The following is a 25,806-nucleotide window of genomic DNA, read 5'->3' on the forward strand; positions in this document are numbered from 1 at the left end:
ACATGGTATCACTTGCAGAATTTTTTTTAAGTTCAGTGAAAGGCTTGAGCTCATGACCCTGAAATCAAGACCTGAGCTGATATCAAGAGCCAGATGCTTAACCGACTGAGCCACCCAGGCACCCCCCACTCATAGAATATTAAAATACAAAAACCCACCAGAAAACCGCTCACCTGTGAAGCAGGATATCCTGAAACCTGCCCCCTAGGAGGGGCTGCTTCAGTCTGACAATCCTGCTGAGGATACAGCCAACGAGAGACTGGGGCTGGGCTGTTGCCAGGTGAACGGTAAGTGCTTGGAACCTCTGGGGAGTAATTGCTCTGAGTATATCCAGGTGTGTAATAAGCCCCAGAGTATGAGGCAGTATTTGCCCCAGGGCCAGTGGGGTATGGTGGGCCATATGCTCCATTTGTATAAGAATTCAAACTCTGTAAAAAAGCAAAGTTGAGAGAAAAAAAAAAGATGACTGAATAGAAGAACTGAAATGCCCTGGCTTAGTACTAAACTTTGAAAACTTTGGTAAGGAAAAAGATCAGTAACTAATGAAAATATGAACTCCCTAAGCAATCTCTGAAGCATTCTTTCTCTCACATATTATGACCACATATTAAATGCAGATTATCATTGTAGAGTCTGTGTTGTAACAATGAGAGTATGCTGTAATGCATGATGAAGTGATGACCTCAGAGCAGTGCTTCTCAAACACTTCCATAAGTATACCTAACAGCAGAGAACTTGTGCCCACTCCCTGGGAGGGGTTCTAGGAAACTGGTGGGAAGGGCTAGACAAAGAATAAATATGATACAACTGAGAGAAGAGAAGACTAAAGAGACAGACCTAGCTCTGTCTTTGTGTTTGACCTCTCTGAGCTTTAGTTTCTCCAATAAAATTGGAAATCATAAACTTACCTTGTAGGACTACCATGAAAATTAAATGAGATGATATATATATATAAATCCATAGCATAGTGTCTGGCCCTAGTATGCTCAATAAATGATAATTATTTATAATATCACTGTTGTCATTATTATGGCAAGATCAAGAAGTGAAACCAGATCTGACCCCAAAGCCTACGTTCTTTTTCTTTAAAGTATGTATGTATGTATGTATGTATGTATTTATTTATTTATGGGGGGGGCGGGCGGCCAAAGACACAGGCTGAGGGAGAAGCAGGCTCCATGCAGGGAGCCTGATGTGGTACTCGATCCCCAGTCTCCAGAATCATGCCCTGGGCTGAAGGCGGCGCTAAACCACTGAGCCCCCCGGGCTGCCCTGACCACAGTTCTTAATAGGCTATATTTTACAACCCAATTCCTCTTCAAATTGAATGAAAAAGTGTTACAGGTTCTAACCAATGTCTTTTTGTATCATGGTTTCTCAATTCAGAATGCTATCAAAGGACTTCAGTTTTCTTAGAATCTTGCCAGTTCTTCAAACTGTTAAACACAGCAGAGCTACCATATGACCAGCATCTCCACTCCTACATATATAATCAAGAGAACTGAAAAAACATATGTCCACATAAAAATAAGCACACAAATGTTTATAACAGCATTATTCATAACAGCCAAAAAGTGAAAAAAACCTCGTATTTCTATCAACCGATGAATGGATAAAATGTGTTATATCCATAGAATGGACAGTATTTGGCCACAGAAAGAAACGAAGTAGCAGTACATTGCCACAACATGGATCAACATTATGCTAAAAGAAAGAAGCCAGTCACAAGATATCAAATATATGATTCTGTTAATATGACATGTCTAGAATAGGCAAATCCATAGAAATAACAAATATATTAAAGTTTGCCAGGGGCTAAGGGGAGAGAAGAAGGGGTGACAGGTACATTGTTTTTAACTGGGATGATGAAAATGTTTGGGATGATGGAAATGTCTGGAATAGACAATGAGGACAGATGCACAACCTTGTGAATAAACTAAAAACAGATTAATTGTGTACATTTCAGGGTAAATTTTATGAAATATGGCTAAATTACATGCATATCACATTAAGCAATAACAATGCCTGCTTCTCAAGTTCAGTCATAGGAATGCAGATGACACAAATACAATGTTTTTTTTTATTTTGTATCCCACAATATCCTATCAACCTTATCCTAAAGTTCATGTACATATAATCATTAAGAAAAATTGCTTTTACGTTTTTTTTAAGTATATGAATCTTGCTCTAAACTTTAATAGGGGGACGCCTGGGTGGCTCAGCAGTTGAGCATCTGCCTTTGACTCAGGGCATGATCCCGGAGACCTGGGATTGAGTCCTGTGTTGGGCTCCCGGCATGGAGCCTGTTTCTCCTCCCTCTGCCTGTGTCTCTGCCCCTCTCTCTCTCTCCCTCTCTCATGAATAAATAAATAAAATCTTAAAAAAAAAACAAAACTTTAATAGGCTCTTCTAGCTCAAAATCAATCTTAAGGGACACCTGAGTGTCAGTGGTTGAGCATCTGCCTTCAGCTCTGGTTTTGATTCCAGAGTTCCGGGATCAAGTCCCACATCAGGCTCCCTGAGAGAAGCCTGCTTCTCCCTCTGCCTATGTCTCTGCCTCTCTGTGTCTCTCATGAATAAATAAAATCTTTTTTAAAAAATTTAAAAAAAAAAAAAACTACAAGCTATTCAAGAGGGCCTGGGTGGCTCTCTGTGTCTCTCATGAATAAATAAATAAAATCTAAAAAAAAAAAAAATCAATCTTAAAGGCATGTATCACCAAATTAATGAGAAAAAAGGGAAATGATTTTTTGGTAATGAACTAATTATTCAGCCTCATAAAGAAACTTATTTTTATTATTTCAGCCCCCACACCAACAGAAAATTAGAACAGAATTGAACATAGTATTTGACATTTGAAAACTATCAGGAGAATTACATTAGTATGCTTTATGGTGATCTGAAAATTTAATTCTGCAGAGAACATCAGTTTACAGAGAATTCTGACCTGGGTCTAAAATTCAAATTCTTTGAAAGCTGCTTAAATGCAGCTACTTTAAAACTGTATATACTGGGCAGCCTGGGTGGCTCAGTGGTTTAAGCTCCTGCCTTTGGCCCAGGGCATGATCCTGGAGTCCCAGGATTGAGTCCCATGTCAGACTCCCTGCATGGAGCCTGCTCCTCCCTCTCCCTCTGCCTGTGCCTCCATCATGAATAAATAAATAAAATCTTAAATAAATAAACAAACAAACTGTATATACTACAGAAGCATCTGGCTGGCTCAGTAGGTGGAGTGTATGACTCTTGATCTTGGGGTTATAAGTTCGAGCCCCACATTGAGTGTAGAGATTACTTTTAAAAAATTGTATATACTACATCATGTTTTTAAAAATTATTTTCAAAGGGCACCTTGGTGGCTCAGCAGTTAAGCGTCTGCCTTTGGCTCAGGTCATGATCCCAGAGACCTAGGATGGAGCCCCACATTGGGCTCCTGCTCAGCGGCAAGCCTGCTTCTCCCTCTGCCTATGTCTCTGCCTCTCTCTCTGTGTCTGTCATGAATAAAAAAATAAAATCTTTTTTTAAAAAGTTTATTTTCAGTTGCACCTAGCTGGCTCAGTTGAAAGAGTGTGCAATTCTTGATCTTGGGATTTTGAGTTTGAGCCCCACATTGGGTGGAGAGATTACTTAAAAATAAAAGCTTTTAAAAAATTTAAAAATAAAAATTATTTGCATATAGAAATATGGTATTTAGACAGGAAAAAAAGTGGAAGGAAATATAAAAATGTGACAATTATTGCTTCACTAAGGTGGCCAGATGATGGGTGGCTAACTATAAACATTTCCTCATTTCCATGATGATACAACCAGTGTGACAAGTAATTTGGCTATACTTAATAAGCATACACACCAAAACCCCAAAATACCAAACCCTAGAGAAGTTCTTGCCTCAAATATGTACCAAAAAAAGTGAAAACAATGTCAAGTAAAAAAGCAAGCTGCAGGAGAATGCTAGTATGGAACTACTCACATCAAGTTTAAAAACATGGTAAATAATACTTTGTAAACGCACATATTAGTAATACAGCATAAAAACACGTATGAGATAATAAATATAACCTCAGGAAATAGAAGTGTTTTATGTGACTTCAACTCTGTTTTACTTCTTTTTAAAAATCTGAAACAAACAAACAAAAAAAATCTGAAACAAAGGCAGCCCGGATGGCTCAGCGGTTTAGCGCCGCCTTCAGTCCAGGGCGTGATTCTGGAGACCTGGGATAGAGTCTCACGTTAGGCACCCTGCATGGAGCCTGCTCCTCCCTCTGCCTGTATCTCTGCCTCTCTCTCTCTTCCTCTCTCTCTCTGTCTCTCATGAATAAATAAGTAAAAAATCTTAAAAAAAAATCTGAAATTCTTTTTCCAAATGCGGCAAACTGCTGGACGAAAAGATGTACACATTTTCTGTTCTTTTGCAGTATGCTTGAAATATTTAAAATTAAATATTTGTCCTAAGAGTACAATATTTGACACCAAAAGAAAAAGTAACAAAAGTAAAAATAACAAGTAGGAACTACATCAAACTAAAAAGCTTCTGCACAGCAAAGGAAACCACCAACAGAATGAAAAGGCAATGTACTAAATAGAAGAAAATATTTTCAAATCAGATATTTGATAAGAAGTTAATATCTAAAATATATAAAGAACTCATAAAACTCAATACCAAAAAAACAAACAATCCTATTAGAATATAGGCAGATGACCTAAACACTTTTCCAAAGAAGACATCCAGATGGCCAACAGGCACCTGAAAAGGTGCTTCAACATCACTCATCATCAGGGAAATGCAAACCAAACCACAATGAGATATCACCCCACACTCGTTAAAATGGTTACTATTAAAAAGAAAAGAAATAACAAGTGTTGGTGAGGATGTGGGGAAAAGGGAACCCTTGAGCACTGCTGGTCGGAATGTAAATTGGTACAGCCACTATGGAAGGAAAAGAGTTTGGAGGTTCCTCAAAAAGTTAAAAATAGGGCAGGCCCAGTGGCCCAGCGGTTTAGCACTGCCTTCAGCCCAGGGTCTGATCCTGGAGACCTGGGATCAAGTCCCACGTTGAGCTCCCTGCATGGGGCCTGCTTCTCCCTCTGCCTGTGTCTCTGCCCCCCCCCCCCCCCCCGTGTCTCTCATGAATAAATAAAATCTTAAAAAAAAAAAAAAAAGTTAACAATAGAATGATCCAGCAAAGCTACTACTTATAACATATCCAAAGGAAACAAAAACACTAACTTGAAAAGATATCTGCATCCCCATGTTCATTGCAGCATTATTATATATTTTTTAAGATTTTATTTATTTATGGTGGGGGCAGAGACACAGGCAGAGGGAAAAGCAGACCCCATCCAGGGTGCCTGATGTGGGACTCAATCCCAGGACTCCAGGACCATGCCCTGGGCAGAAGGCAGGCACTAAACCGCTGAGCCAGGGGATCCCCAATTGCAGCATTATTTATAACAGCAACCTAAGTATCTATTGATAGATGAATAAAGAAACTGTGTATATATAAACAATTTACTATTATTTGGCTATAAAAAAGGAAATCTTGCCTCTTCCAACAACAAGGATCAAAATAAGTCAGAGAAAAACAAGTATCAGGGTGCCCGGGTGGCTCAGTCAGTTGTGCATCTGCCTTCGGCTCAGATCATGATCCTTAGGTCCTAGCGAGAAGTGAGGAAGCTGCTTTTTCCTCTCCCTCTGCTACTCCTCCTACTTATGTGCGCTCTTTCTTTCAAATAAAGTAATTAAAATCTTTAAAAAAGAAAGAAAAAGACAAATATCCTATGATTTCACTCATATGTGGAATCTTAGAAAAAAAAATCTTACATTCAGAGAACAGACTGATGATTACTAGAGGTGGGACCAGAGGTACAAATGGGTGAATGGAGGGTCAAAGGTACAAACTTCCAGCTATAAAATAAGTCATGAGGATGTTATACACAGCATGATGACTATAGTTGATACCGTACTGCATACTTGAAAGTTGCTAACAGAATAAATTGTAAAAGTTCTCATCAGAAGAAAATATTGTAATTATACGTGGTGACAGACATTAACTACACCTAATTGTGGTGATCATTTCACAACATACACAAATAGCAAATCATTACATTATATACCTGAAACTAATATAATGTTACATGTCAATTATATTTCAAAAAAAAAAAAAGTCAAACTTAAAAAACTAAGTACACGGGATGCCTGGGTGGCTCGGCTCAGCGGTTGAGCTCCTGCCTTGGGCCCAGGGCGTGATCCTGAAGTCCTGGGATCAAGTCCCGCATCGGGTTCCCCGCATGGAGCCTGCTTCTCCCTCTGCCTGTGTCTCTGCCTCTCTCTCTGTGTCTCTCGTGAATGAATTAAAAAAAAAATCTTTAAAAAAAAAATAAAAATAAAACACTAAGTCGTTTTATGTTTCCAGGTCCTAAGAAGTAATATATTATGTCTTAAGGTATCTTGTTTTTTTTTTTTTTAAAAGATTTTATTTATTTATTCATGATAGCCACACAGAGAGAGACAGAGAGGCAGAGACACAGGCAGAGGGAGAAGCAGGCTCCATGCAGGGAGCCCGAAGTGGGATTCGATCCCGGGTCTCCAGGATCGCGCCCCAGGCCAAAGGCAGGCGCCAAACCGCTGCGCCACCCAGGGATCCCCTTAAGGTATCTTGTATAGATATTTGCCTAGATATTTCTTTACTTCTGAGCCAAAAACATTAGGATAGAATCCGATAAATAACAAAACGCCACACAGTGAAATCTCCGCGGGTTTTGAAAATAAACCAATACATTAAGAAAAAAAACCTAGGTCGCTTGTTGGTGGAACATCCAACTCTTGGTTTTGGCTCAGGTCATAATCTCAGGATCCTGAGATCAGCCCCCAGGTCAGGCTCTGAGCTCAGCCTGTAATCTGTTTGAGATTATTTCTCCCTCCCTCTCCCTCTGTTTCTCCCCCTATGTGACACACCTCTCTCTCTCTCTCTCTTTAAAATAAATAAAATCTTTTTTAAAAATTTCAGGAAGTCTGTCAATTTTAGTTCATACCTGGCCTTGCATTTCCGGTCTTACAGGATATGTACTTGGGTATGGAGCTCTATGCCGTGCAGGAGAATTCCAATAATTAGAATTGTAGTTAGGATAAGGTGGCTGGTCCTAAGGGGGAAAAAAAGTCACTTTTAATAATATTCTCATATCATATTGAAAAGTTGATAGAGGTAAGTATAATTATCAAAAAAAGAGCAAGAGACAAAAAGCAATAGAATCCTACTATAAAATCACTCATTATTAAATTCTCATCAAATTGATGCAGAAATATATGGTAAATCACATATCCTATAACAAAGCAATTATTGACTATCTATTATAGCCTGTTCTTATGCATTATGATACCAAATGATATATAACAAAATTCTACTATGCCAACATGAATAGCAAAACCAGAGACCTAAATTCTTTTATCCTCTCCAATCATTAACCCCGTATCACATTCATTCATTCATTCATTCAAGATTCTATTATTTAAGATTTTTTTGAAATTTTTATTTATTTATTCATGAGAGACAGAGAGAGAGAGAGAGAGAGAGAGAGAGGGAGGGAGGCACACAAGGCAGAGGGAGAAGCAGGCTCCATGCAGGGAGCCCAATGTGGGACTTGGTCCCAGGACCCAGGGATCATGTCTTGAGTCGAAGGCAGATGCTCAACCGCTGAGCCACCCAGGCATCCCCATCACTATAATTTAATTCGCACAAAATTATAGTTTTTTCCATTGTTAGAAGCAATATTTGCCTATCTTAAAAACTTTGGAGCTTGAAAATATTACTTCTAAACTTTACTTCAAAAACATACATCTGCAATACTCCTTTGCCTGCCACATAAGGTTTTTCCTTTACTTTCTGATATGGCTACATTTCGGCTGGCAGCCTACAACTAACTCAAGTATCAGGAATTGATAAAGAACAATTACCACTCCAAGAAGAAAGTCTAGGACAGCCCCTAGAAAGTCTAGGGCAGAGGTGTAGTGCCGCTTCAGCCCAGGGTGTGATTCTGGAGACCCGGGATCGAGTCCCACGTCAGGCTTCTGGCATGGAGCCTGCTTCTCCCTCTGCCTGTGTCTCTGCCTCTCTGCCTCTCTGCCTCTCTCTTTCTCTGTGTGTGTGTGTGTCTCTTGAATAAATAAAATCTTAAAAAAAAAAAAAAGAAAGTCTAGCTATGACATTAGTCTCTACAGCTTTGCACTCCCACTGAAGAGTTAATACAATGATTGGCAATAAGCCCATAAAAACTTTTTAAGGGGGATCCCTGGGTGGCTCCACAATTTAGCACCTGCCTTCAGCCCAAGGCATAATTCTGGAGTCCTGGATCGAGTCCCACGTCGGGCTCCCTGCATGGAGCCTGCTTTTCTCTCTGCCTGTTTCTCTGCCTCTCTCTCTCTCTCTCTCTCTCTCTCTTTTTCTCTGCCTCTCATGAATAAATTTGCTTTGAACTTTATAGTTCTAGTTTTAAGCTTAAACAAAATCTTCAAATTGTTTAATACATTCACTGGCAGTTGTAATCACAGAGAGTTTAATTATCACCATCTTGGCTTAACTGCACTACTTATCAGTTTCTTTTTTTTTTTTTTAACATTTTATTTATGTATTCATGAGAGAGACAGAGAGAGAAGCAGATATATAGGCAGCAGGAGAAGCAGGCTCCCCGGGGGGAGCCCAATGCAGGACTTGATCCCAGAGTCCTGAGCCAAAGGCAGAACCTGAGCCAAAGGCAGAAGCTCAACCACTGAGCCACCCAGGTGCCCCTACTGAACAGTTTCATAATGCTTTGTTTTCAAAGCACATAAGTATTCCATATGACGTTATACAAACTAGCCAAGTAGCATCTCCTTTACATAATACAGAAATATAGCAAGATTAAAAAAATTTTATGGGCAAACTTCAGATCATACCTACTAAATTTCTCAAGCAGGCAGATGCCCCTAATTAATGCCCTCCCTTCCTTTTCCTGGTTAAAGGGTAAGCACTTGGCTAATTGTTCTCTCCACCAAGAATCTGAATCTTAGTAGTAGAGATGAAAAAACAAGGTTTGAAGCTGACTCACCCCAGCAGTGGTGAACTAACTAAATCTCCAGAACTGCCCTGGTTTCTGTTCTCTTTTACCGACTCTCTTTGGTCCCCCACATTTTCACTTCTTCTCCACCCTTCTATCCCTCACCCCACACACGTCCTCACTTCCTTCCTTAGTTTCCCAGTCCTTTGCCGCTGCTTCCCTCAGATATACCTGCCCTGCAAAAATCCAACCCAGTTTATTTTTTTTTTAAGATTTTATTTATTCATTCATGAGAGACACAGAGAAATAGAGGCAGAGACACAGGCAGAAGGAGAAGCAGGCTCCATGCAGGGAGCCTGATGAGGGACTCGATTCTTGGGCCAAAGGCAGGCACTAAACTGCTAAACTACCCACAGATCCCCAAACCCAACCCAGTTTAAACCCAACTGTTCGCTAACTTCACATCTGCACTTCCTCTAAATACTGGTGGAGAGGGGCAACTGGGTGGCTCAGTGGTTGAGCACCTGCCTTTGGCTCAGGTCGTGATCCCAAGGTCCTGGGATCAAGTCCTGCATCAGGCTCCCCACAGGGAGCCTGCTTTTCCCTCTGCCTATCTCTGTCTCTCATAAATACATACATACATACATACATACATACATACATAGTGGTGGAGAGAAACACTATAAGCTCATTGGTTTCTCTCTCAATTAGAGACCACAAATCTCAAGTAGACAGGACTGCCTACCAACCATACCACACTTCCTTAGGATGTTCATCTCACTCTCCATAACAATTATTTTACTCTTCTTGCCCCCTCAAATCTCCAATATCCTTTTAGCCCACCCCTCATTTTTCAATTGACTTTATCTCATATTCCACCTTAAAAAAAAAAAAAGGAAGAAGGAATCAGAGAGAAACACCATCTTCCTACTTATAAATCAAATGCACCCTATCTGCCACTGTCTTCCCAGAAAGTGTGATGTGCCTCTGGCTCTATTAAAGGCCAATCCTGGGGCAGCCCAGGTGGCTCAGCGGTTTAGCACCACCTTCAGTCCAGGGTATGATCCTGGAGACCGGGGATCGAGTCCCACATTGAGCTCCCCACATGGAGCCTGCTTCTCCCTCTGCCTGTGTCTCTGCCTCTCTCTCTGTGTCTCTCATGAATAAATAAAATCTTTAAAAAAACAAAACAAAACATGAAAGCCAATCCTTTCCCCATAGGTGTGTGGCCCACATAACCTCTTCCCGTCTAAAGAATTTCATTCCTGTAGTTAGTCTATCTTTCCTCGACTCTTCCTAGTCGAGCAGATCATCCCATTACAACACAAACCTTCCCTTAAGAGTATCCTAAGCAAATATTTAAATATATATTTAAACTACCATAACTAACAGTGCAGCAAGTGAGTGGCATCTTACCAATCAGTAAGATTAACAATAACCTACCAAATAATTGCTAAAAATTAATGATAGGGAATCCCTGGGTGGCTCAGCGGTTTAGCGCCTGCCTAAAGATGTATTCCTCTTTTGTATGCCTGTCCTCTACCATGAGGCCAGCATTTGCCATATAGAAGCTGTGAGTTCAGTGTGAGTCCCAGAATGAGAAGACACACAGGCAAACCAACCTAGAACCTGGAGTCACTACAGCAAACTCACAGAACACGAGCAAGAAATAAACACGTACTGCTGTAAGCCACAACTCTTAGAGTTGCTTTTTACTACAGGAAAAATCAGAGAATCCAATAACTAAATATCAAGTTGGTAATATAACCATGCAGGAAAAAAGAATTATTTCAAATGACTTTTAAATTACAGTACTTTTACCGTACATCTTCAGTGGAATATACTCTCAGAATAAGCTGAACTGCAAAGAAACCTAAACCTGGGAGCGCCTGGGTGGCTCACCAGTTTAATCAGCTGACTCTTGGTTTAGGCTAAAGTCATGAACTCAGGGTCCTGGAATCAAGCCTTGCACTGGGCTCCCCACTCAGTGGGAGTGTGCTCAGCGAGAGCCTGCTTGAGATTCTCTCTTGTCTGCCTCTGCTCCTCCCCACTCCACTCCTTTTCTCTCTCAAATAAATAAATCTTAAAAAAAAAATAAATTTAGAAATTTAAACCTGTACTCATTAGTTAAGCTAGTCAACATAGCAGCATTATTTTATTAACATCTTTACTGAGATAATACATGACTTGACCATTTAGATTGTATAATTTACCAGTTTCTAGTATATTCACAGATAAGTACAATATCAGTTTTGGAACATTTTCAAAACCTCAAAAGGATACACTGTATCCTTTTGCTATATCCTCCTATCTCCCCATTCCCCCTGCTCTATGCTACTACTATTCTACTTCCTAACACTATAGATTTGGTTATTCTGGATATTTCATATAAATGGAATCACATATAATATCTTGTGACTGGGGATCCCTGGGTGGCGCAGCGGTTTGGCGCCCGCCTTTGGCCCAGGGCGCGATCCTGGAGACCCAGGATCCCATGTCGGGCTCCCGGTGTGTGGAGCCTGCTTCTCCCTCTGCCTGTGTCTCTGCCTCTCTCTCTCTCTCTCTGTATGACTATCATAAAAAAAAAAAAAAAAATCTTGTGACTGGCTTCTTTCACTTAGCACAATGTTTTTGAGGTTCAACTATGTTGTACCATGTATCACTACTTCATTCTTTTTTGTGGCCAAATAGTATTCCATTATACACAAAATCACATTTTGTTTATCTATTCATCAGTTGATAGACATCTGTATTGTTGCCACCTTTTGACCACTATGACTAATGCTGCTATAAACATTCATGAATGATTTTTTTATGTGAATATACGTTATCTTGGATACTGGAATTGATAGGTCATATGACAACTCTGTTTAACAATTTGAGGAACTGGAAGCTGTTTTCTAAAGCAGCTACACCAATTTACTTTCCCATTAGCAATGAATGTGTTGAGTTCTGATTTCTCCACATCCTCATCCATACTTGTTTTTTCTGTAGTTTTGTTTTTTGATAGCCATCCTAGTGGATGTGGAATGGTATCTCACTGTGGTTTTGATTTATGGTTCCTTCATGACTAATGCTGTTGAGCATTTTTTTCATGTGCTCATTGCCCATTTTATGCCTTCATTAGAGAATTTTCTATTCAGAGGTTTTGCCAATTTTTAAAGTGGGTCATTGATATTTTTATTGCTTAGTTTTAAGAGTTCTTTATAGGGTGAACTCAGCGGTTTAGCGTCGCCTTCAGCCCAGGGCGTGATTCTGGAGACCCGGGATTGAGTCCCACGTTGGGCTCCCTGCATGGAGCCTGCTTCTCCCTCTGCTTCTGTCTCTGCCTCTATCTCTCATGAATAAATAAATAAAATATTTAAAAAATAAGTTCTTCATACATCCTAAATATATTTAGTCCCTTTTCAAATATATGATTTGTAAACATTTTATACCTTTTCACTTTCTTGATAATATCCTTTGAATTACAAAAGTTCTTCATTTTAATGAAGTCAGATTTATCTGAATTTTTCTTTTCTTGGTTGTGCTTTTGGGGTCTTATCTTAGAAAACTGTTAGGCAGGAAGCTAGGCATGAGCAACAGAAGGATGGACCTCAGACATCTGACAGAGAGTCCCAACCTTGGACTCCCCAGGGGCTACCACATTCCACCCATCTAGCATCAACTTGCAGTTACTACATCCTGGCAGAGGAGGAGTTCATTTTGCTGTGCTTGTCCTTATTCAACCTGTCTCTAGAATAGAAATAATGTTGCCATTTCCTACCCTATTCAGCCATTTCCACTATGTCTTGGGAAAGGACATGTGTAGTTCATTAATTATTACGTAATGCAGGTCTGTCACTCAAATATTGCACCCTAGGACCCACCCAAAAGAAAAAATTGATACAAGTCCACACCCCAGAAGGAGTTTCCAGGGCCATTGTCTCTCTTTTGACTGGCCTGCTGCTCCCCTGCAGTGTGCTTTAATAAAACTTTGTTCTGCTTTCCTTTTACTTTGCCGTACTGTAATTCCTTACTGAGGCAGCAAAAAGAACTAAGGCTTCTTTCTTTTCTTTTACACCTAACTCTTGGTGACATAACCACAGCCAAATCCAAAGTAGTGAAGATTTACTCTTTATTCCTTCTAAGAGTTTTATAGTTTTAGATCTTACACTTACGTCTATGATCCATTTTGAGCTTTTATATATGAGTCCAACTTTATTTTTTTAAAGATTTTATTTATTTATTCATGAGAGACACATAAAGGAACAGACATAGGCAGAGAGAGAAGCAGGTTCCACGCAGGGAGCCTGACGTGGGACTTGATCCCGGGTCTCCAGGATCACACCTGGGCTGAGGGCGGCGCTAAACTGCTGAGCCACCAGGGCTTCTTGAGAGTCCAACTTTATTGATTAGATATGTCTATCCAGTTGTCATGGTATTGTCTGTGCCACAGACTATTCTGTCCCTCTATTAAATGGTCCTGGCATCTTCTCAAAAATCACTTGACCACAGACACATGAATTTATTTCTGGATTCTCAATTCTATTCCATATAGATGTATAGGTTACACATGTCTTTTTCTTTCTTCTTCTTGCCTAATTGCCCTAGCCAGAACTTCCAGGATAGTGTTGAGTAGTAGTGGCAAGGGAAGATATCCTCATCTTGTTCTGATCTTAGGAAAAAGCATCTAGTCTTACATCAACAAATATGCAGTTGGGGATCCCTGGGTGGCGCAGTGGTTTAGCGCCTGCCTTTGGCCCAGGGCGCGATCCTGGAGACCCGGGATCGAAACCCACGTCGGGCTCCTGGTGCATGGAGCCTGCTTCTCCCTCTGCCTGTGTCTCTGCCTCTCTCTCTCTCTCTCTCTCTCTGTGACTATCATAAATAAGTAAAAATTTAAAAAAACAAAATAAGATTTTAAGGGAACCCTGGGTGGCGCAGCGGTTTGGCGCCTGCCTTTGGCCCAGGGCGCGATCCTGGAGACCCAGGATCGAATCCCACGTCGGGCTCCCGGTGCATGGAGCCTGCTTCTCCCTCTGCCTGTGTCTCTGCCTCTCTTTCTCTCTCTGTGACTATCATAAATAAATAAATAAATAAATAAATAAATAAATAAATAAATAAATAAATATGCAGTTGGCTGTGGGTGTTTTATAGATGCCCTTTATCAGATTGGAGAAATTTCCTTTTTTTTTTTTAAATTAATTTTTATTGGTGTTCAATTTACCAACATACAAAAAAACACCCAGTGCTCATCCCGTCAAGTGTCCACCTCAGTGCCCGTCACCCATTCCCCTCCAACACCCGCCCTCCTCCCCTTCCACCACCCCTAGTTCGTTTCCCCGAGTTAGGAGTCTTTATGTTCTGTCTCCCTTCCTAATATTTCCCAACATTTCTTTTCCCTTCCTTTATATTCCCTTTCACTATTATTCATATTCCCCAAATGAATGAGAACATACACTGTTTGTCCTTCTCCGATTGACTTATTTCACTCAGCATAATACCCTCCAGTTCCATCCACGTTGAAGCAAATGGTGGGTATTTGTCGTTTCTAATTGCTGAGTAATATTCCATTGTATACATAAACCACATCTTCTTTATCCATTCATCTTTCGATGGACACCGAGGCTCCTTCCACAGTTTGGCTATTGTGGCCATTGCTGATAGAAACATCGGGGTGCAGGTGTCCCGACGTTTCATTGCATCTGAATCTTTGGGGTAAATCCCCAACAGTGCAATTGCTGGGTCGTAGGGCAGGTCTATTTTTAACTCTTTGAGGAACCTCCACACAGTTTTCCAGAGTGGCTGCACCAGTTCACATTCCCACCAACAGTGTAAGAGGGTTCCCTTCAGATTGGAGAAATTTCCTTGTATTCCTGGAGTCATTTTATCAAGAAAGAGTTTTGGATTTTGTCAAATGCATTTTCTACACCTATTGAAATAATTGTAGAGGTTTTATTTTTTTGATTAATATAGTATATTGCATTGATTTTCAGATGTTAAACCAACTTTGCAGTCCTGGAATAAATCCGACTTGGCCATGGTATATAATTCTTTTTATGTGTTGCTGGATTTGTTGTTTATTTGTTAGGATTTCTGCATCCATATTCCTAAGATACACTGGCCCATTTTCTCTTCTCGTTAAGTCTCTCTGGTTTTGGTATCAGGGTAATAATGGCTACACAGAATGAGTTTAGCAGTGTTCTCTCCCATTTCTTAGAAGTGTCTGTGAAGAATTGGTGTAACAGTTCTTTAAATGTTTGGTAGAATTCAGTAGCTTACCTGGGCTTATACTTTCTTTGGGGTAGTTTGTTTTGTTTTCTTACCAATTTGATTTCTTTACTTGTTATAGGTCTATTCAGATTTTCTGTTTCTTCTTGAGTTAGTTTGGGTAGTTTGTATCTTTCCAGAAATTTGTCCATTTCCCCTAAGCCACCTAATTTATTGATATACAAGTATCCACAATGTTTCATTATAATCTTTTTTTATTTCTGTAAGATCAGTAGTAATGTTCCCTCTTTCATTTCTGATTCTAGTAATACAAGTCTCTCTTTTCCTGTGTGAATCTAGCTAAAGATTCATCAGTTGGGTTGATCTCTTCAAATAACCAGCCTTTGGTTGCACTGATTTCCTTTACTATTTTTCTATTCTCTCTTAGATTAATTTCCACTTTTCAAGATCAAGAGTTGCACACTCTACCAACCAAGCAGCAAGATGCTCTGCCACTCTTATTATTTCCTTCCTTCTGCTTGCTTTAGGTTTAGTTTGCTCTTCTTTTTCCAGTGTCAAGATGGAAGAGTACGGTACTGATTTGAAATCATTATTCTTTCTTTTTTTTTTTTTTTTTAAGATTTATTTATGTGAAGGGGGGAGGAGCAGAAGGATAAGGATAAGCGGATTCCACACTGAGCCCCAAGTGGGGCTCGGTCTCACTACCCTGAGATCATGACCTGAGTCAAAACCAAGAGTCAGGGATCCCTGGGTGGCGCAGCAGTTTGGCGCCTGCCTTTGGCCCAGGGCGCGATCCTGGAGACCCAGGATCGAATCCCACATCAGGCTCCCGGTGTATGGAGCCTGCTTCTCCCTCTACCTATGTCTCTGCCTCTCTCTCTCTCTCTCTCTCTCTCTCTCTGTGACTATCATAAATAAATAAAAATTAAAAAAAAAAGACAACTCTATAAAACCAAGAGTCACATGCTTAACCAACTGAGCCACTCAGGAACCCTGAAATCATTATTCTTTCTTAATACAGGCATTTATACCTATAAATTTCCTTCTCAGCAGTACTACTTTACCTTCATCTTAGGAGTTTTAGTATGCTGTGTCTTCATTTTCATTTATCTCAAAGTATTTTTTAATTTCCCTTTTGATTTCTTCTTCAATCTATAGTTATTTAAGAGTGTTTTATTTAAGGGACACCTGACTGGCTGAGTCAGTAAAGCATGAGACCCTTGATCTCAGGGTTGTAAGTTTGAGCCCCATGTTGGGTGTAGAGATTACTTAAAAATAAAATCTTAAAAAATATATTAAGGAGTGTTATATTGAATTTCCCAAGGTCTTTCCTACTACTATTCAATGTTTTTACATTATGGCCAATTGTATTATTTCTATCCTTGTATATTATGATTTGTTTTATGGCTAGCATATGGTTTATCTTGAGAATGTTCCATGTGTACTAGAGAAGAATGTATATTCTGTTGTTGGGTGGAGGGTCCCATAGATGTCTGTTAGGTCTAATTGGTTTACATGGTTGTTCACATCTTCTATTTCCTCATTAATCTTATATCCAGTTATTCTATCCATTATTGGAAGTAGAGTACTGAAGTCTCTATTATTATTGAATTGTCCATTTCCCCCCTTTGTTTTTGTAAGATTTTGCTTCATGTATGTTATTAGATACATATATTTTTATAGTTATTTTATCTTTCTGATAGATTACCCTTTTTATCATGCCCCACTTTATCCCTAGAAACATTTTTTGTTTTAAAGTTTACTTATCTGATACTGTATAGCTACTAGTTTTCTTCTAGTTACTGTTTGCATATTTCTTTTTCCTCTTTTTTTAAAAAGATTTTATTTATTTGTTCATGAGACACACACAGAGAGAGAGAGAGAGAGAGAGAGAGAGAGAGAGAGAGAAGCAGGCTCCATGCAGGGAGCCTGATGCGGGACTTGATCCCTGGTCTCCAGGATCACACCCTGGGCCAAAGGCAAGCACTAAACCACTGAGCCACCCAGGGATCCCCCTTTTTCCTCTTTTTACTTTTAAAATATTTGTATCTTTAAATCTGAACTGTGTCTCCCACAGAGTTAAGAAGGAAAAACCTACTACTCCTGTTTTTCCTTTACTCTTTTGCTAACACACATTCACAACACTTCTGATACCAGATGTGAGATTTTTTCCCCCATGCTAAGTAATTCTGCAACAGCAGCTGGCTGTCCTACAATTAAACTATCTACCTGTAAATAGCATCAGATCTCACACGTTAGGGGCTCAGTTCCATGGTAGTGCCCCCTACCACTTCAGATGCCAATCTGAAGCAACAGGTACCCAGGTCTCCAGGTTACCTACAATTTATGTCTCACGAAGCTACAAAGTGGAGGTTCCCATGACCTCTACCCCCTTGGATTTGATTATTTGCCAATACATCTCACCCAATTCAGGGAAATACTTATGATTACCAGTTTGTTAAAAGGATATGACAAGGGCAGCCCGGGTGGCTCATCGGTTTAGCACCGCCTTCAGCCTAGGGTGTGATCCTGGAGACCCGGGATCAAGTCCCATGTCAGGCTCCCTCCATGGAGCCTGCTTTCTCCCTCTGCCTGTATCTGTGCCTCTGTGTGTGTGTGTGTGTGTGTGTCATGAATAAATAAATAAAATCTTAAAAAAAATGATATGAAAAGATACAAATGAACAGCAGATGAAGAGATACACAGGGCAGGCAAGCTCTGGGAAGACCCCAAGTGCAGAAGCTTCTGTCCCCATAGAGTCAAAGTGTATCACCCTCCCAGTACGTGGATATGTTCATCAAACTGGAAGCTCTCTGAACCCCAGTGTGTTTGGATTTTTATGGAGGTTCCCTTACGTAGGCATGATTGATTATTAACTTCATTTCCAGCCACTCTCCCTTCTCTGGAAAATGAGGACCAGAGCTGAAAACTCTAAATATCTAATCTTATGGGTTGGCCTTTCTGGTGACCAGCCCCATCCAGGAACCACCCAGGAGACCACCCAGAAACACGTTATTAGAACAAAAAATAATTTTATCATCCAAAAAATTCCAAGTAGTTTAGAGCCCTGTGTCAGGTACTGGGGTCACAGACGAAATATTAGAACAAAAATACTCCTAGTGTTCTTTTCATTTAGGAATTTACAAGAGTTTCAGGAGCTCTGTGCCAGGAACCCAGGACAGAGACCAATATATATATGTTTTTTTCTATTATCTCACAATAGCATATAGTTGGATCTTTTTTTAATCTTCTATATCTCATATCTGTTTTTGTTCCTCTATTCTTCTTTAACTGCTTTCTTTTGCCTTAAGTAATTATTTTCTAATGTAACATTTTAATTTCTTTAATGAGTGTATTTCTTTCCCTGACCACACCTAGCTGTTAAAGCTCCACACCCTGGGATATAAATTGTTCCACAAATTGATCCAACCAAACTTGGGCTTCTTGGAAGAGACATGTCTCAAAGTTAGTGTTTAAGATTTGTTCTAACCCCAAAAGGCTTCTCCCAGCTACGTCTTTTCCCTGGTTCCCTCCAGCAAAGTAGGTGGTCTACAGTTTAGACTATATGCCCAATGAATATACCAATCTCCTCAGTTGCCTTTCACAACAACCTCCACAGTTTTCAAGAACATCTTTAAGCTTCAGCTTCTCCACACCACACTCTGTTGCAAATAAAGTCAGTTCCTTTGGGAAAAAGATTCGGAGCTACCTGTTTTATAGCCTGCTTCTGCCTCCAGATAAAATGTCTGAGCCATATTCTGCAGCTGGGTTGGGGACAATAGTGTGCTTCTCTAAGAGACACACTGCTTTAAGAGCTGAGCACCTGTGGAGGAAAGGGCAGTAGCCTCAGGGATTCTCGGCTTGCCTTACAAGCCACGGTAAGGGTGATCAGAGCCCTAGTATTCTCTGCAGTGCCTTACCCAAAGTAAAGCTTCCATCCCCAAGTAGGGACCTGGCAGAGGAGAGAACCAGATTACTTAACCACACTTGCCGGAAACTTGGCCTCAACAACAATAGCTGGGGGCAGGATAAGAAATGTTGATGTGCTGCCCCTCCCAGGATAATCCTCTGACTAGAGGAAGAGGGAGCCCTGTTTTCTTGGCTGTACTAGTCTGGAATAGAGTTTGTCTCACTGCTCTGAGAGGGGGAGAAATGGAGCAGGTCCTGGATCAAACACTGTTCTCCCTGAGTTTGAGCGAATTTTCCAGAATAAATGTTTATTCATTTGCTCTATATCCTAAGACCATTTACAGAGAATTTAACTGTTTTTTTTTTTTTTAAATAACTTGCAACAGTTTCACTGGGGAGAGGGTCCACAGAGCTCCTCACACTGTTATGTCAGAACTAGAATCAGGGGGATCCCTGGGTGGCACAGCGGTTTGGCGCCTGCCTTTGGCCCAGGGCGCGATCCTGGAGAACTGGGATCGAATCCCACATCGGGCTCCCAGTGCATGGAGCCTGCTTCTCCCTCTGCCTGTGTCTCTGCCTCTCTCTCTCTCTCTCTCTCTCTGTGACTATCATAAATAAATAAAAATTAAAAAAAAAAAAAAAGAACTAGAATCAGGCATTATTTGGGGCTCATCTTATATATTATTGTAGGGTTGTTCAAATATTTGTAATTATCCTAACATTGTTAGTAACCAAAATACTTCATACAAGGGAAAAATAATAAAGACAATCAAAGAAGCAAAAATAATGTTAAATTTGAATTAATATAAATATGAACTCACTTACTTTTCTATCTTAAAAAAAAACCTAATTCCAGGGGACCTGGCTAGCTCACTTGGTAGAGCATGTGACTCTTGATCTTTGAGTTCAAGCCCCACATTGGCTATAGACATTACTTAAAAATAAAATCTTTTGGGGGCCCGGGTGGCTCAGCAATTTAGCGCGACCTTCAACCCAGGTCATGATCCTGGAGACCCGGAATCGAGTCCCATGTCGGACTCCCTGCATGGAACCTGTTTCTCTGCCTGTGTCTCTGCACCCCCCGCCCCCCCCCCTCTGCTTCTCATGAATAAATAAAATCTTTAAAAAAAAAATCTTTTAAAAAATTTAAAAATTAAAAAAACCTATTTCATTAACTGTCCACGGAAAGGGTCTAAAAATAGGGATAATACAACTGCAATTGATATACCTAGCATCCAAATTTAATTTCTGTAGCAGTTATGAAGCTATGGTCCCACAACTCCAAACACAGGCTTTTATAATTGGCTCCATGATGCAGAGGATTAGGAGTCAAACATTTCTCTTTTGCTGTTTACTATTTGGTTCTGCCAATAGGAGCACTAGGTTAGAGGAGAGAAGGGACTTACATGCTCCTTCCAGTTTGCTTTTTTGTTGTTTCTGTCATTGTCAGCCTTAGCTACATCCTTAACTCTGGAGGGACAGTTAGTAGCAATCTCCAGATTCTTCTAGTTTTTCAGAGCTCCCTTGGAGAGATCAACACCAGCGAGGCAGTGTCTTCTCCTGGGTTCCAAGTCCACCAGGCCATTCTTCTAAATTTGCAGGTTATAATAACCCAACCTCTTCTCTTTATTCCCCAGCCCTAGGAACTGTAGCTATTTCCAACAGTTACCATCTTCCATGTTACCTCCACTTTCCTTTTGCCTTTTAGATCTCCAATACCCACTTCACTAATTTCCTAAAACAAATTATTTTATTCACTTTTTAAAAATTTATTTATTTATTTGAGAGCAAGAGCGAGAAAGAGAAGCAGACTCCCTGCTGAGCACAGAGCCTGATGCAGGGCTCAATCCCAGGACCCTGAGATCATGACCTGGACTGAAATCAAGAGTCAAACAAACACTTAATCAACTGAGCCCCCCAGGTACCCCTAAATTCTCTCTTTTAAGAGAACTAGTGTAGGTTCTGTTTTCCTGCCTGGATCCTGACATATATGCTTCTAAATATAATCCTCCATTTAAAAAAAAAACAAAAATCAAGGTTTCTTAAAAGAATAGTTGATTATATGTCTGGACAGAATATACACAAAATAAGTCTAGCACATCTTGTACCAGAAATCAAGGAAGCTCTCAAAAATCAATGAGTCATGTCAAAAGGACTCAGAAGTCAAGAAGGGACTCCCATTCGCATGATATGAAATCATTTAAGCAATAAAAATAATGACTGTAACTGGCTGAAACACATTCAAAATACAGAATATATTTTATTCATGTATACATACATATATACACACAATGCAAATGAGATGATACCTAACAAAGGAAAAAGTTAATTTTCTGTAATTTTAATAGGGTTTATAAATGAATTAAAATTAAATCTTCCATCTTATCCTAGGAATCTTTTTTTTTTTTTTTTTTTAAAAAAGACAGGTCACAGGCAGCCCCGGTGGCGCAGCGGTTTAGCGCCGCCTGCAGCCCAGGGCGTGATCCTGGAGACCCTGGATGGAGTCCCACATCAGGCTCTCTGCATGGAGCCTGTTTCTCCCTCTGTCTGTGTCTCTGCTACTCTCTCTCAATCTGCATCTCTATGAATAAATAAAATCTTTTAAAAAATGTTAAAAATAAATAAATAAAGACAGGTCACTACCTATATACCTTGATCATGGCAGTGATTACATGACTGCATTTATCAAAACTCACAGAACTATAGGTACAATTTACAGAATGTAAATGTATCCTAATGTTTAAAATGAAAAATAGATTGTTGTCCCTGGCCATACCACCCTGAACATGTCTGATCTCGTCTGATCTTGGAAGCTAAGCTGGGTCACGCCTGGCTAGCTTTTGGATGGGAGAATGTCTTCAATGAAGTGGTAAGAATTACTAATTTTATTAAGTCTTAATAAAAAGATTGTCTTTGCTTCTTTTTTTCCTCCCCTTTGGACAAAATGGAGCAAATCTAAAAATATCCTCAGTTACAATGAAAATGCAGCTCAAGGCCCTCCTAAGATGACATAATTCTATGAAATAGCATTTGATTTCACAAGAAGCTGGCTGAAGCTGATCTCTGTTTTATAAAACCACTAGCCAATGTTATCATGTGCTTAACTCTTTCCAAACTTTTATCTGTTGTCTGATGGTGATGTAAACTAGACAAAGATGAGAAAAGGTTTTCACAAGAGGTAGTAATTAATGTGACTTAAAGTTCTTGTGGAACTGGAAGTTTGATCAAAATTAGGCAAGAAGAGGGGCACCTGGGTGGCTCAGTCAGTTAAGCATTTGCCTTCGGCTCAGGTCATGATTCCAGGGTCCTGGGATTGAGCCCCTCATCTAGCTGCTTGCTCAGCAGGGGAGTTTGCTTCTCCCTCTTCTTCTGCCCCTGCTCCTTTGCTCTCTTTTCTCTCACTCTCTCTCTCAAATAAATAAGTAAAATCTTTTTTAAAAATTATGCAAGAAGATAATAAGTTCATTTACCTGCCTTTTGAGAAGAAATAGCTAAATCTCAGATGAAGGCTGGAGTCAACCCCTTTCATATTTATCCTAGAATTAGTTTCGTAGTACATACATGATTAAATTTACAAAGTGACTTACCAACATGCCTCCAAAATTAACCCCACCCCAAACAAATCTAACAGAAGAATAGTGCTGCTACTAAGTTCCATTTACAAATTTATCTTGTTTATAAGAATTAGACAAAAATTATTTAAAATATACATTAAAAATTATTTTTGGCTATACATGCCTAAATCACTACAAAAGCATTTTATGTACCTACACCATTATCCCAAATTTTGATATTCAATCTCATTTGGATCTTTTCCATGGTTCTTTATAATTTCCCCGCTTTCCCGGGGCACCTGGGTGGCTCTGTTGGTTAAGTACCTGCTTTCCACTTGGGTCACGATCCCAAGGTCCTAGGATCCAGTCCCATATCAAGCTCCCTGCTCCGCAGAGAGGGTGCTTCTCCCTCTCCCTCTGTCTGCAGCTCCCCCTGCTTGTGCTCTAATAAATAAATAAAATCTTAAAAAAAATAAATTTCCCACTTTCTCCCAGCACCTGTTTCAAATATTTATCATACCAAGTTCTCAGCTTATCCCATTCCACTTCCTCTCTTCTGTGATGACCTAGCCTCCTACTCCACCAAGGATACCAAGAGCTACAAACTCCTTTGATGTCCCTCCCCTCTACCTCCAAAGTGATATCCCCCACTCTAGCTTGGAAGAGGTTTTCCAGCTCTTCCTCATGTCTTCACATCCCTCTCTCTACAAGCCATATTCCATTGTTTTGTGCCCATCTTCCTTCTTACTCTCCTCTACTTACAAACATATTCAAACTACCTAATCCTAAAAATTCTTCTCTCAATCCTGGTTCACAGTCAACTATCCACTTTTCCATTTACTGACTTCTGGAAGTATGGTTTATACCAGTTGTCGTGGCATCCAAACCTCCCACTATTTTAAACTCCCACCACTAAAATCAACAAAACCCTTTTAATTGCCAATCCAATAGCATCTTTTCAGTTCTCCTATCACTTACATGCAAAATAATTGTGTCCTTGCTTGGTTTGCATTACATGACTTTCCTGGTTTCCTTCCAAGCATCCGTTCTTTGTCATCTATTCTAGACTCTCAAAGATCTACCATTACCCAGTTTGGTAATTCAAATATGTTTATATTTGATGATGCTCAAATCACTATCTCCATCCCCATCACCCACCTGACCCCACATCTATTGTTTTGTTCCTACCAACAACTCCTAGATGCCACAGACTCTAAAATTTGCATCAAAAAAAATAAATAAATAAAAAATAGAAAAATCACAAACTTCTCTCTAATCAATCACATACAATCCAACCAGATCTTAGCACACAGTAACCACAGTGAATAACTGGCTTGCAACAGAAATGAAATAAATGCAGTACATAAACCCTTGCTAAGCCTTTTTATTTTTATTTTTTTAAAGCTCCTCTATTAACCAATCATTAGTTCTTCTGGTACGAAACTAAACTGTATCTTCCCATAAAAACCTGTTCCTCTTCCTTTTTTTTTTTCTTTTAGTACTATGAAACATATATTCCTAGGAAATACTAAAACCTCAGAATCACTTTCTGTTCCTCTGGCTTCCCTCACTTTTAATTGATATATACCTTTAAAAATGTCTTTTTTTTTTAGGATTTTTATTCATTTATTCATGAGAGAGACAGAGAGAGAGGCAGAGACACAGGCAGAGGGAGAACCAGGCTCCATGCAGGGAGCCCAATGCGGGACTTGATCTGGAGATCCTGGGATCACACCCTGAGCCAAAGGCAGATGCTCAACTGCTAAGCCACCCAGGCATCCCTAAAATGTCTTTCAAACCTATGCAACTTGTTTGGAAATGCATTCAAAAAGTAGGATAGAGGCACCTGGCTGGTTTAGTCAGAGGAGCATGTGACTCTTGATCTTGGGGTTGTGAGTTTGAGCCCCATATTGGGTGTACAGATTACTGAAAAAATTTACTTAAAAAAGTAAGATAGATGTGATGAAGCAAATATAATAAATGCTAATTACAGAGTCTAAGTAGTGGCTCTATAGGTATTCACTGTGTAGTTCTTTCAACTATTCTGTATGTTTGAAAAGTTTTGTAATAAGATGTTGAAAAAAATCTGTGTACATTCATATTGTTCCAATGCTTGCTTTTTTCTTTTTTTACCTCTCTTCTGAACTACTCTAAGAGCATAACTAAGCTGTTTCCCCAGTCTTTCCCATTGTAATCACCCTCCAAGATGGCTCCCAATGATCCCTGCCTGCAGGTATTTGCACCTTTGTGGAGATGGCTCCATATTTTTTTTTAATTTTTTTTTAATTTATTTTTTATGATAGTCACAGAGAGAGAGAGAGAGAGGCAGAGACACAGACAGAGGGAGAAGCAGGCTCCACGCACCGGGAGCCTGACGTGGGATTCGATCCCGGGTCTCCAGGATCGCCCCCTGGGCCAAAGGCAGGCGCCAAACCGCTGCGCCACCCAGGGATCCCCCGAGATGGCTCCATATTATACTGGAATTGGTCTCTATGGTCACTAGCATACAGCAGAAGTGATGGGCTATCACTTCTGAGATTAGGTTGAGAGACCGCAGCTTCTGGATTCCAGATCAGTACTCTCTGATAATTCATTCTAGAGTAACATGTAGATCACCTAAAGATCCTGTTAAAATCTGATTCTGGAGGGTAGTTAGGGGCAGGGTCTGAGATACACCCTTTCCAACAAGCTCCTAAGTGATGCCGATGCTGCTAATTCAGGGACCAAACTACTGTGCTCTAAATATAGCTACCAAGGAAAAGAAAGAAAACAGGGACGGTTAGATTTCCATTTTCTTCCCCTGCCACATTTAAACATGTAAATATAGAGTCAAGTCTTTGTAGTGGTTCAGTGCAACATCAGCTCAGTACATTCATACCACAGAGCAGTGCTTCTCAAACATGAATAGGCATATGAATCCCTGGGGAATCTTACTAAACTGCAGCATTAAGTCTGGAGCAGGAGAGATCCTGCATTTCAAACAACTTCCAGGAGACAATGAAGTTTCTGGTCCATAGACCACACTTTTTGAGTAACAAGGTTTTAAAAGTTTTAAGAATACTGTTCTTGATTTAAGAATACTGCAAGTCCAAGTATAAGTCAT

The 25,806-nt window shown here is 40.0% G+C and overlaps 1 protein-coding gene across 2 annotated transcripts in view; it reads right to left on the reverse strand.

Moving 5' to 3' along the window:
• Positions 1 to 25,806, reverse strand: part of BAG4 (BAG cochaperone 4) — a 42,821-nt gene that overhangs the window by 14,147 nt on the left and 2,868 nt on the right. Inside the window, exons 2-3 of one of the 2 annotated variants that reach the window (XM_025993603.2) lie at positions 7,030 to 7,137; positions 174 to 428 (exon numbers count right to left, since the gene is read on the reverse strand). In XM_025993603.2, the coding sequence (XP_025849388.2) occupies positions 174 to 428; positions 7,030 to 7,137 (363 nt within the window). The remainder of the gene's footprint in view (positions 1 to 173; positions 429 to 7,029; positions 7,138 to 25,806) is intronic. The other variant, XM_025993604.2, reaches the window with a different exon arrangement.

Source organism: Vulpes vulpes, chromosome 7 (genome assembly GCF_048418805.1).
Source record: "Vulpes vulpes isolate BD-2025 chromosome 7, VulVul3, whole genome shotgun sequence".
NCBI classification, from domain to species: Eukaryota; Metazoa; Chordata; class Mammalia; order Carnivora; family Canidae; genus Vulpes; species Vulpes vulpes.